The sequence below is a fragment of the Cynocephalus volans genome, chromosome 7 (assembly GCF_027409185.1).
Source record: "Cynocephalus volans isolate mCynVol1 chromosome 7, mCynVol1.pri, whole genome shotgun sequence".
NCBI lineage: Eukaryota > Metazoa > Chordata > Mammalia > Dermoptera > Cynocephalidae > Cynocephalus > Cynocephalus volans.
The window spans coordinates 131,302,080-131,315,580 of NC_084466.1; the positions used below are offsets into that span (position 1 = coordinate 131,302,080).

The window sequence follows — 13,501 nt, forward strand, 5'->3', positions numbered from 1 at the left end:
CTGTGGCAGTACAGGAGGTCTAAATGTCAGTGGGTACACATGTCTCTGAGGTTTGAGCTTCTTTATCTGAGAAGCAAATGAAGTCAGAAGACTACAGTGGTCAGAGGATACAGCAAGACAAAGCAATCTAATTGGGGTGATGGAATAAGAAATTAGGTAATAAAAATGCAAAGAATTCTTGCCGATCAAAGATAGTAACATATCCCCTGTGGGTGTCAAGAAACAAGTATATATTATTTCCTCATCACTTACCTCTAAGTTGCTGGAGTTCCACATTCAAACTTTCAATGTTATTCTCATAGAACTCAAGATTCTCAAGGGTCTCTGCTCTTAATGACTCATCTTGCTTCTCCTCCAGCATTAAATTGAGCTCCTCTTGAGCCCTGTTGTACATATCCAAATCCTGTTCCATTTCCTGAATCCTCACCAATACTAAGGGACATGGGGAAGTTTGGTCCAGACTCTTTTCCACGTGCTCAGGGCTCTCCTTCTCTAGTGTCTCGCAGTTAGGACGGTGATGGGCTAGGAGCCTGGGGGACACCGCATTCACTCTCTGCTGTGCTGAGGGAGGCAGGGGAGCTGGGCGACAGGGTCGCATAGCCAAGGGTGGTGGAGGTCTCAGGTTCTGGTCAACTAGCAAATGCGGGGAGGTGGAGGCCGGAGTACAGGGCCGGGGTGGCGGTGGCCGTAGGGCCTTTCTCCTCTCAGGCAGCTCCTGCTGGGGACTTAACTTTGAGGAACCTCGGACAATATCCTTCTCGGAGTTGAAGTCCATGATTGAAAAGTGGCGTAAAATTTTATCTGGCTCTGTGCTGGGCCCTGACAAGCTCTTCTCAAACTCTATCAGCTGTTGTGTCAATTTAGAATCCAGGTCAGTGCTGCCATCTCCCTGTGAAAGTGCTATTACCTCCACAGCAGGCCCCTTGCTTTGGGGACCAGGCTTCAGCTCTGATCTCTCTGATGCGGAGCAAAAGCTGGAGGCATTTTCTTTGGGTGTGCGGTGTTTTTTAGCAAATCTTGCCAGGCCCTGCAGCTGAGGGCTCAACTGGCTAGGTCTGCCTACCCTAGGGGCTGAGAATGAAGAGCCCCTGTAAAGAGGGTGCACTGGCTTCTGAAGAGTTTTCAGCTGGGAATACGTTGCTTTGGGAGGTAGGGTGAAGTAGTCTCTAGTCCGTGCTTCTAGAGGAAGGTCAGAGTACTGGGCTGAGCTTTGGTGGCTCCCTCCTGCTGGAGAATAATACTGGTTTTGCTGCAATTTGGGATGAAAAGCTACCTGAGGTCGAGAGGAAATACCATTGACTACCTCTGAAGTATCAGTCATGGAAGAGTGTGTGGCAAGAGGCTTGTCCCGCTCCATGCTGGGGCTTCGCGGGGGCCCTCCTGAGGTGTCTTCATCCTGATAAGAGTTTCTGTTTACTTCATACTCAGAAGTCAGATGATCTAGGGGAGTAGTGGAGGTTTCAGAAATAACGTAGTTGGACTTCTCTGCTTCGTATTCACAGGATTCATGTCTTTGATCCTCCACTACTAAGGAGTTCTCCAAACAACCCAAAGAAGTTTCGGGGATCTCAGTAAGACTGCCTTCCTGGGGCAGAGCCACGTTTTCCTCCACCGTTGTGTCAGGACACAATTTTACAAACCGGTGAGGAAAGATGCCTGTCCTGCCTTTCAGTGACCCTTCTAGCCAGCCATCTTCCAAGGTCGCCAGAATTCGGATTTTGTCGCCTACCTCAAAGTCCAACTCATTGGGCTCCAGGGCTTGGAATCTGTAGAGGGCGATCCCGTAGGTGCCTGGCTGCCCCTCATGCTCGTCTGACCCTCCTTTTTCATCTCCTACAGGGGTATCTTCTTCACCATTTACACTGTAGTCCTCTTGATTTTCAGAACTTACTGACTCATCCACAGTCCTCAGGGGCCCCAAAAGCTCAACAAAACCCTCTGGGAAAATGCCTCTTCGGCCCTCTAACTCCCCTTCAAACCAGCCTGGTTCAGGAACTCCAGTAATGGTAATCACATCCCCTTCCCTGAAGTCCAACTCTTCATCCAGCTGGGCAGAAAGCCCCATCAGGGCCCGGGCCTGTCCCATGGAGTATTCAGGAATCTGAAGCAGGGTGCTCTGTGAGTGCCACTGCCGGCTTTGCGAGGAGAGGCAGAGCTCGCGAACACACGAAGATGGGAAGAAGCCCCAGGCACCCCAGCAGCTCCGGCCCTGCAGCCAGCCTGCAGTGGGAGTGCCATCAAGAATCACTAGGTCACCTAGACAGAGAGAAACAAAGTTAATGACCTCAGTCACCAGCTCAGCTGAACACTGCAATAACTAATAGTGCAACTCATCGTTTTAAACATCTGCCAAATTCAAGGAAATATATATACCTAGAGTTCTAAGAGCATGAACACTGTGACCATTTGATGAACTGGAACATTCCTATAAACCAAGCTTTCAAAGAGTGATACATGGAACCCTAGGGGTGGGTCCCCAAATCCTTTAGAGGATCTGTGAGGTCAAGACTATTTTCATAATAACACTAAGACATTATTTACATTTTCCCCTATTGATATTGGCAATGACTGTGCAAAAGCAATGGGTAAATCTGCTGGCAATACATAAACCAATGCAGTGACAACAAACTAAACGAATGTTCACTGTATGGTCACTGTATTCTTCACTACTATGTACTCACGGTTTTTAAAAAAAGCCAGTTTCAATTAAGAACATCTTCAGTGAAGCAATATAAATTATTCATTGTATTTATTAAGCCTCAACCCTTAAGAACACTCCTTTTGTAATATTCACTGTGATGAGATGGGAACTGCACAGGAAGCACTTTTACTGGATGTTCTTGAGGAAAAGCACTCAAGTGACAGAGTCACAAGCTTAAACCAACCGCCTTTTTTCACAGAACACCATTTTACATGAAAGAATGACTGACAGGCAACTATGGTTATTCAGGCCTGGATACTGGGCAGACATTTTCTCCAAAGTGAAAGAACTGAGCCTGTAACTTCAAGGAAAACAGGTAGACAGTATTTGTTGCTAAGGATAAAATTCCACTTTCAAGCAAAAGTCAGAATTTTGGAAATCTTGCATCTACTACCATGAGATTGATGGCTTTCCCATACTTAAAAGATTTTTCTGATGAGATCACTAGAGATATTAACAAATATAATTTTAAAATATTATATAATGAGATAGTCAATATTTTGAAAAACTGAATAACATATTGATCATTATTTTCCAAATGACCAAAGCATGATATTATAAAATCATTTGTTGCTAAAAGATTCATTCCAAAAGCAAGATAAACCAATGGATTTTAGTGTAATAACATGAAAAGTTCGCTGATGTGGATTCAGATCCCATACTGCAATTAAACCTTAAGAAACTACCACTCCTTGCATTTTGGTGCAGTGTCAAATAAGAATATTTATAATTATCTGAAAAGACTATTAAAATACTCCTCCTGTTTCCCATTACATATCTGTGTGAGGCTGGATTTTCTTCACAGACTTCAACCAGAAAAACATATTGCAACAGATTGGCTGCAGATACAAATATGAGAATCCAGCTTTCTTCTATTAAGTCAAACATTAAAAAGATCTACAAAAATGTAAACCAACATCGCTCCTCACTAAATGTTTTTGTTTGGAAAGCTATAGTTATTTTTCATAAACTTACTTGCTGGGGTTGGATTTAAAAAAAGAAAAAAATGTTATTTATTTTAATATGCAATGGGTTTTCAAATTAATAAACAAGTATTTTTTAATTTACAGTTTTAATACGTAATATGATAAATATAAACAGATATATCCCACATAAGCCAAAGCTCTCTGGGGTCTCAATAACTTCTAAGAATGCGTAAGGATCCTGAAACCCAGAAGTCTGCTAAACACTGCTGTAAACAGTGTTATTACAGTCCACACCACTGGATTAGTTTATAGGTGATAAAAGAATATCCCCCAATATAGCCTTTATGGATCTAATTCCTCACACTAAATTTTACTTATTTTTATTTTTGAAGAAATTGAGATAAAGAAAGGATAAGAGCACAGTGTTTCTGGAAAAGGAAAATTAAAATTCAATCATATAATTTACCCCAGTTAAAAAAAATTACTCTATAGTTTTGTAATCAATTGTTTTATAACAAACTCTTAATTATCTAACTAAAAACTATTCACTTTGTGGATTATCAATTTTAATCTTATTTTAACTTTCTGCTCATTCAGCACCTAAGTCAGCTTTCCTTTCATGAGCAGAGGTGCTCAAGGAACACAACTGGCCCAGGTAAAATAAGATCGGGGTAGCACAGCACCTAGCAAAATCATATGAGTCATTTTACAGTCAAGCACACTGGAAAACTGGGTTATCTTTTATGTTCTTGGTTTTATCTGCTCTTGATTTTTAAAAAAATTAAGTCTGTCCTATCTTCCCAAGTAGGGAAGATACGTTCCTTAGTGGCATGTATCACTTCTATTTTATATTTCAAGACTCTGCTAATTGATGATTATTCTTCATCTCCAACTCCCAAATAAATTCATTATATTCTCCCTCCAAAACTGGCTCCTGCTGCTAGCTTCCTTAATTTCTTCTTCCAAAATATTTCTTCCATATATTAATCACTCTTTATTACCACCCTAGTCCAATTCCCACCATCTCATCCTTGTGAATCTTGTCCCCAGACATATTTCTTTCTGTCTACAAAACGATTCATGCCAAATTAAGATTATAAATGTACCAATCTTATCATATCCCTTCCTCGCTCAAGCTTACTGTGAGGCACGAAGTGCCACCAATACTTCCTTCCCTAACAATCCTATTCTTATTACCCTAAATATATATAAAAAATAAGTTTGCTCTGGACATGCTCTGAAGAGGTTTACTTACTAAGCTACCCCAGTGCATCCTCGCATTCATGATAATCCAGTCATAACCTCTCCCCTCCCCCAACTATCGAATACTATCTCATCTGTGATATGTGACCCTATTCCACACAAGAGGACTTTCATTGTTCCCCATACAAAACCATGTCATTATTCACTCCGAACTTTTACTCATGCCATATTCCCTCTCCATCTGAAACCTCAGCATGCTCCTTAGACGCTCACGTTGATCTTGGCTGTCTTCAGCCTACAAAAGAAATTACCGCTTATATAGCTAATTCTAACACTTGTATTTTTATATACTACACAGCACCCAACGTAAGGTTTTAGACTTTGTGGCAAGCACCCAATATGTTTTCACTGATTTGGTATTACTTTGCTTAGATGTTTCCAAAAAAATAGGGTCTTGGTCCTATTTTCTACATTCCTTTAATTTGTGATTCTATATCCATTGGTCAGAGCCTGGGGTCCTGAGAATTACAAGTGGATTTTCTCCATTGGCTCTAAGGCCATTCCATCAGGGCCACAGAGGGAACCCACTGGTGACAGGATTACCATTCAGACACAATGGCCTCTTGGTAAACAGGAAGAATAAAAGCAAGGCGTAGCTCCCACTCTGCTGACTCTGAAATGAGCTGGATTTCTTAAAGCTGTAGAATCAGATATTTTCCTTGTTTTGCCAGATCTCCATGAAGCTGTATAACAGGACTTGTTTTCTTGTCTATTTTCAGTGGAGTACCTGTTTTGATAAGCTGTATTACCTGGCAGACTGTCATTCTGTTGGTTATTTATACATAATAAAGGTGAACTTTCAAAAATTCACAATTTAGACCTTGGAAAGCACTTTACAGATCAGTGCCTGATAGCCCTGTTACTGAGCTTATTAGCATGAGTCTCATTTTCACCAGAAAGAGTTATGCAAGCCATGCCTCTGGAATCCTAGGAGATTCCTTAGCAATAGAGGTGACCTAGTGGTCATTTCCAGACCTCTGCAACACCAATATGAGGAACTCCTGGAATAGTGTGGCCAGATTTTGAGAACAGAAAACTAGGAAGTGTGATGACAGCTCATCCCAGCCATGGTGCTTGTTTCCTATAGTTGCATTTTTTATCTGAACAGGAAATGCATTAGGAATAAAATAAGAATGAATGCAGATCATAGAATCTGGTCTAAGCAGTCTGACTGCAGTGTTAGGTTCCTCACTGACTCCTCCTGTGGCTTTCTCTAAGTGTCCAGGGAACTATGTGCTTTATGCAGGCTGACCACATATTTTATTGAGGATTCCATAGGAGCCATATCAGAACTTTAATCATGATATCTCACACTCATGGCACTGCAAATTTACAACACATACGCTTCAATGGATGAATACCTTTTATCAGTTGATTTATAAAAAAATTAATTGATTTATTTTTTAATTGCCCTTTTTGAGTGCTGGGTGGGGAGGTGGTCTAGAAACATGAGGTTATAGGCAAGAGATAAGCATTCTGTGGTATGTGAAGCAATTATTAGTGATATTCTATCACTCCCCATCATATGCACTAATTTTTTTCTCTCCTCTTTCTCTGCCTTACTCTCTTGTTTTTTTATTTTTTGCTTTTTTCCTTCTCTTTATTTTTCAGGACAGTCAATGGCACTGGCCACATGAGCTGATCCCTCTTCTGAGTCTCATTCCTGAGTTTAAATATAACTCAAAATACAAGAAACCGTCCAAACTATCTGGATAGCTTTGGGCAAAGGAGAAAGAGTGACCCCTGCTGGGAGAACAGCTGGTGATCCTGAGTCCAGATAGAATCTCCCTGAAAAACTGGGCTTATACACAAAAAACTTCACAAAATTACTGAGGAAACAAGGTTCCCCAAAGCACATCAACAAACCCCAGGAAGCCAGGTTAAGTCTAATAATAGCTAACATTTATCTAAGGGCTTATGTTTGCCAGATGCTTTACATGTGTAATCTTATTTAATCCTCACAACTACCCTGAGGTAAGGATGGATTATTATCCCCATTTTGTAGATAAGGAAACTGAGGCTAAGAGACTTAAGTAACCAGCTCAAGGTCACAGCTACTAAGTGGTAGAGTTGGATTTAAACTACCAGGGCTGTTAGAATTCTTATCCCTTAATTTATACTGCCAGCTCTAAATACATACATATATACACGCGTATATAATTTTTTTCTCTTATTAATCTGAATGATACTTCTTAAAGGTAAGTAAATAACTATTAACTAAAAAGACATCATGGCAAAACACAGATCTCAAACATTATCCCACAAACTCTTAAGGTATCCAAACCCACTCCTTACATACTCCAGCACCCAAGATTTGTGTACACAGAAGAGGAGAAGCTACACTGTAACACAGAGTTACTGAGGAAAGATAAACAACAGGGGTCAGGATTAACAGTACTAAAGGATAGGGATAAAGGAATATATACTACTCACGAGCTGAAACAATGATCTAATGGAAAAAACAATTTTTAGTCTAAGAAGCAGAAAGGTCATCCCAAGCACAGACTTGAAAATCTAGAAGCCTAGGCTCAAGGCTGATAAACTACATGTGGTATAAAACAATACTTTCATTTGTTAGCGATTTTGTTTCCACCTAGCAAAATTAATACCTGTTGATGTAACCTGTCACATGTAGAAATCTAGAGGAATTAAAATAATTTGTCTCAAGCTAAGCCTCCTAGGAAAAGGAAAATTGCATAAGTATGCCTAACTTCCCCATCCTCAAGAAGGCTTGTGTTTTCAAGACAAATAGAGCTAAAATAGACTTGAACGGCATAGAAGGGAAGAGCTGGCTGGTAGTGTGTTTACTGGCAGTAGAGTATTGCAGAAAAGGGAACAAGATAAAACCATGGATAGTTACAACATCTCTTTCTATTCTCTCTTTCCCTACAAATCCCCCCGCCCTGCATCCTCTTCCTTTGGGCTCCACTTACATCTTTAAGCTTATTAGGCTTCATTGGTTAAAAGATAGTCAGGATAAAATCTACAGCTTTCAGGACTCAGCCTGACTTTGAGTCAGTCTTGGTACAGATGACTCACAGCTGAAAGGTGGATGCCAGGGTCTTCCTGAGAATCTCACAGATGGCCTTGGGATTCCTGAGGCAGATTTCAACTTCAAAGTAAATTCAGAACACATCAGACCAGGCATCCCAGGACAGATATTGAACAGAAAATCTCTCTATTTTTAATATCTAAGATTTGACTATACAAGATGTAATAATGAAGCAAAAAAGCTAATTCCAGAAGCTACACCCTCAAATTCCTCAAATTGTTGTAGACATACTGCATATTCCCACATAGTATATCTTAAACCCACTCTTTACTCCAGGAACTAGGTGTAGAAAAGGAAACGTCCGTGCTATCCCTATCTTCTGCCCAGCACTGGCGGCAGGCACTGCCCTCTTGCCCTTTCTCCATTCTATGGGCTGTTCTGACGTGGACCACAGACCTCTGCTGGCAGAGCTAGGAGTAAGGACAGATCAGTCCCTGCTATACTCTCTTGAGCTCTTCCTGTCTGCCTTCTCAACGCTGATTAGCAAGGAAGCCTGGAGGAAAAGGCTGAGTAAGAAGTGAAGTACGGGCCGAGCCCGTGGCGCACTTGGTAGAGTGCTGCGCTGGCAGCGCGGCAACGCTCCCGCCGCGGGTTCGGATCCTATATAGGACTGACCGGTGTACTCACTGGCTGAGTGCCGGTCACGAAAAAATGACAAAAAAAAAAAAAAAAAAAAAAAAAAGAAGTGAAGTACAAGAAACTCAAAATAGGTTGAGGATTAAGGTCAAAATCCAGTACTATTTTTTTCTCACTGACTAAGGATTAGAAAAGTTCACCAGGTCTTTGTGTGTGTGTGTGTGTGTGTGTGTGTGTGTGTCTTTCTGTGTGTGTGTGTTTTAAGTAATTAAACCTATCCCTTTAGTGCCATACTCAAGAGAGCAAGTAACAATACTAATAATGCATCAGTAAGTTCTACCATTTTGATGACTGAGTCATCACAAAATTGGATCGGTCATAAGTCTCAGTCTGTGGAACACTCCACATTCCTGTGTTTATACAGAATGTGTGGACTTAATCAAGTGCTTGTCGAAACGGTTTAGAGTCTATCTTTAGAAGTTCATGTATCTGTCAGAGTGCAAGAAGTGAGATATACTTGGAATATCACTGAGACGAGGCTCTGACTATCTATTTCAAATTGCTCCCTTTTAAACTGGTTCTAATAAGAACTTTTATAACACTATCTTCCCCCCCCCCCCCCCCGCAGCTGGCTGGGCGGGACAGGGATCCGAACCCTTGACCTTTTAACTCTATTTTGTATTAGATAATTTGTATTACCTAATGATAGAGTGGTAAAATAGGGTTGTTTTGCATGTCTCAATTTCCATATAAAAATTCCTACTACTATGCATTAATTAATGGTAATGTTGTCAGCATAACCATATTGGTTTTATGGAGGAAAAAAAGATAATTATAGTCTGAAGCATGGCTACAGCATGGAAAGCAGGAAAGAGACAATACTGGGCTTAGAATAAGGTGATATGAATTCACTTTCTAAGGCCAAAACTTCTTGCCTGCAGCTAACAGTCCTTGAATCTCACTCTCATTATTTATAAAATACAGTTAATAATACCCACTTTGCTACTTCTCGGTCTGTGCTGAGGATCAAATGAGAATGTGTTTGTAAGAAAATACCGTAGAAAAAGCTACTAAAATATAAAGCATTATGATTGTCCACACTATGTTGGTATTGCTGAGGACTCTCTAGAGGTTAGCCACTTATAAAAATTCAACAAAGATCTAGTTGTCAGAATGGGCAGAATCAAAGCTGGACAGTTAGCCCAGCTAGTTGGAGCACAGAGCCGATAACACCAAGGTCCATGGTTCAATCCCTGCACCAGCCAGTTGCCAAAAAAAAAAAAAAATTGGCAGAGTCCACCAGTCTAATTTTCAAATAGTCTACTCTTTGATGATCAGCTTACCTCGATGGAGGGGGAGACTGTTCAACTCTTGGGATGTAAACTCACAGATGCAGACAAACAGCCTCTCTCCCTCTTTTAGACTGGGAATGGTCACAATTTCCACAAAACTGCTGGGGAACTGTCCTGAAAATAAAAGCAATATATTGAATTTTGAAATCCAATAATGAGCCTTCAGAAATTTAGGAGAAATAGTGTATTTCCCAGACAAACAAAAACTGCGGGAGTTCACCACCACACAACCAGCTCTACAAGAAATCCTCAAGGGAGTCATGCATCTAGAATCCAAAAAATAATAATTGCTATCATGAATACACAAGAAAGAACAAAACCCACTGGTAGAACAAATATGTAAACAAGAAAGAAAAAGAGACTATATCTTACCACCTCAAAAAATTAACAAACACTAAAGACAAACAATAAAAGGGGAAGAAAGGAAGAAAAGATATTTAAAACATTCAAACATAAATAGATAAAATGCCAGGAGTTAGACAATACCTTTCAACAACAACCCTAAATCTAAATGGATTAAATTCCCCACTCAAAAGACACAGACTGGCCAATTGGATTAAAAAGCTAGACTCAACTATATGCTGTCCACAACAGACTCATCTCATCTGTAAAGACAAACACAGACTAGATATCACGCAAATGGAAACCAAAACCAAGCAGGAGTAGCTACTCTTATAATGGATAAAATATACTTTAAACCAAAAATCATAAAAAGAGACAAAGAAGGCCATTGTACAATGATAAAGGGATCTATCCAGCAAGAAAACATAATAATCACAAACACATATGCACCCAACACTGGAGTACCCAGATATATAAAGCAAACACGATTAGTCCTAAAGAAAGAGATAGACCCCAATACAATAATAGTTGGGGACCTGAACACACCTGTCTCATCACTGGACTGATCATTTAGGCAACAAATCAACAGAGAAACACAGGATTTAAACTCTATTTTAGACCAATTGGACAGGGCAGACATCTACAGACCATTTCATCCAACAACTACAGAATATTCATTCTTCTCATCAGCACACGAAACATTCTCCAGGACAGACCACTTTAGGTCACAATCAAGTCTCGACAAATTTTTAAAAACTGAAATCATTTCAAGTATCTTTTCAGACCACAATGGATTAAAACTAGAACTCAATAACAGCTGAAACTCTGGAAATCATACAAACACATGGAAATTAAATAACATGCTCTTCAACGACCTATGGGTCCAAGAAGAAATTAAACAGGAAATCAAAAAATTTCTTGAAACTAATGAAAATAAACACACATCATACCAAAACCTGTGGGATACTGCAAAAGCAATATTAAGAGGGAAGTTTACTACAATAAACACTTACATCAAAAGAACAGAAAGATTTCAAATAAACAACCGAATGCTACACCTCAAAGAACTAGACAAACAAGAACAATCCAATCCCGAAATTAGCAGATGGAAAGAAATAATGAAATCCAATACTGAATACTGAATTTTCTTTTAATATTGAAATTTCTTTTTCTGTTTGTGTATAAGGAAAAGCTCTTTTCTAAGTCCACTCATAGACCCTGAATTGAAAACTCAGAGTACTCATAATTGGAGACTCCATTGTAGAAAAAGTGCTGTGCACAAAATTAGATGCATGCAAAACATAGAGAATGCAATCCAATTCAATAAGCATTTACAGGTGCCACTCTATGCAAGGTGCACTGCAGAAGGAAACATGAATAAGACAGTCTTGGTCTTCAAAGATCTGAAAATCTAGTTCAGACATAAAGTCTCATTCAGACACAAATAATAATTCAGTACTGAAATCCAATGTCACAACATAGGTACACAAATTGCTATGGATGTTCAGAGAAGGTAGAGAATTGGTAAGAACACGAAAAATTTTATGAAAAAGATAGCATTTGAGTCTGAAGATGGATAGGGTTTTAATAGGTGGTGGCAGAAAGACAGGGCCCACCAGTTAGAAAGAATAGGAAAGTTTGATCTATTCTACCTTCTAACTATCTCTTGTATCTGTCCACTTATCTCCAGACCCACACCTTGGTCCCAGCCATCATCATCTCTCACCTAGATGACTGCAAACTTCCTGCTTGTATCCCTGCCTTCAGTTTTGCCCCTTCCTATATTCTTCAATCTACAGCAGTGAGCTTTCTAAAACACAAATCTGATTGTGCTTAAAGCATGTTGACAGCTTCCCATTTCCTGAACTTACCATGGCACACTCTGTCCTCAGGATCCAGCTTCTGGTCATCTCTCCAGCACCACCTTCCCCCCAGTCCCTCACACTTCATGCCATACTGACCTCCTTTCAGGCCTTCTGAGCTCTCTCTCACTCAAGGCCTTTGAAGCAATTGTCTTTGCTTTGCTTCCTCCCACTCATCATCTTTGTCTCAGCTGAGATATCATCTCGACTGGGAAATCATCTATTTATCTCCCATATGTGGGTCAGGTGTCAGCAGAATCTGCTGTAAGGACTGTATAACATACTCTAACCTAGACTTATATAAATAAATGCAAGGTAAGGATTAAATTAACGTAGGTGCTTCTTGTGTGGGAAGAACTCCCACCCGTCCCTAGGCTTATTAATGAAAGAAATTGAAGTTAACACACATTTAAAAAAACAGAAGAAAAGTAACCAGGTGCATGGAACGTGGGAAGTTTGTGGCATCCAGGGTAGAGAGTAGCTTTAATAAATTTGTGCCAACCATGGATCTAGGAAGGAGAGAACAGGATGAATTATGCTCCCTTAAAAATTATGCAAGAAAGGATAAAAAACGTTAAAAGAAGGAAGCCAGACGAAACAAGGCGAGGAGCACCTTATGTTCTATAAATCCGAGATAAACCTGATTGTGAGCAGCAGTGTCTAACAAGGAAGGACGTGTGTTTTGAGAAGACAGACAACAGCACTGACAAGGTCAAGGGTTTGGATCCCCTCACCAGCCAGCTGCAAAAAAGAAAAAAAAAAAAACAGAGAGAGAGAGAGAAATAACAGAAGTGAATACAAAGGATAAAGACCTGGGAAGGGTAAGAGAAGGAAAGAGAAAGACATGGATAGAAAACTGGACCAGGGGCAGCTCGTATCTGACTATCCAACCTCTTGAAGCAATCAACAGGAGAGATGGAAGGATAACAGAAATTCTCTCTTCCCTGGTGGGGACCACGGTATGAATACAGAAAGAAAACACAAAAGGATTCTGAAGTTTACTGATATGGGCTTCTCGTTTAACCTTTATTTTAATTTTATTTTTTTGATTATTCTTTTTCTAACCTTTATTTTTAACATGGGAAAAAAGGAGGGCCTGTGGTCCATCCTGTACACAGGAATTATGGGTCTCTTACCTGTAACATCCTCCTTCTTTCCTAGAAGCCAAAATTCATCCACCACTGCCAACACCTCAATTATATCTCCCACAAAGAGCGGCAGTTCTTCTGATACGCTAGGGCAGAAGTCAAAGATGGCTCGGACCACGGAGCCAGTCTCCATGTTTTATAACCTGGAAAAAAAGGCCAAAAGAAACAGAAAACTTCAAGATGTAAGACATCGTAATATAGGTCTACTTCTTGAGAATGAGAAAGCTTAATATATAAAGATACTTATAATAAAGTCAAAGCTAAGCAAATAAGTTTGTA

At 40.0% G+C, this 13,501-nt stretch overlaps 1 protein-coding gene across 1 annotated transcript in view; it reads right to left on the reverse strand.

The window, feature by feature from the left end:
• The window catches only part of DNMBP (dynamin binding protein), a 94,500-nt gene that overhangs the window by 55,611 nt on the left and 25,388 nt on the right, over positions 1-13,501 (reverse strand). The window contains exons 2-4 of the mRNA XM_063102865.1: positions 13,211-13,365; positions 9,862-9,984; positions 253-2,256 (exon numbers count right to left, since the gene is read on the reverse strand). Of these exons, the coding sequence (XP_062958935.1) occupies positions 253-2,256; positions 9,862-9,984; positions 13,211-13,355 (2,272 nt within the window). The 5' untranslated portion in view covers positions 13,356-13,365. The remainder of the gene's footprint in view (positions 1-252; positions 2,257-9,861; positions 9,985-13,210; positions 13,366-13,501) is intronic.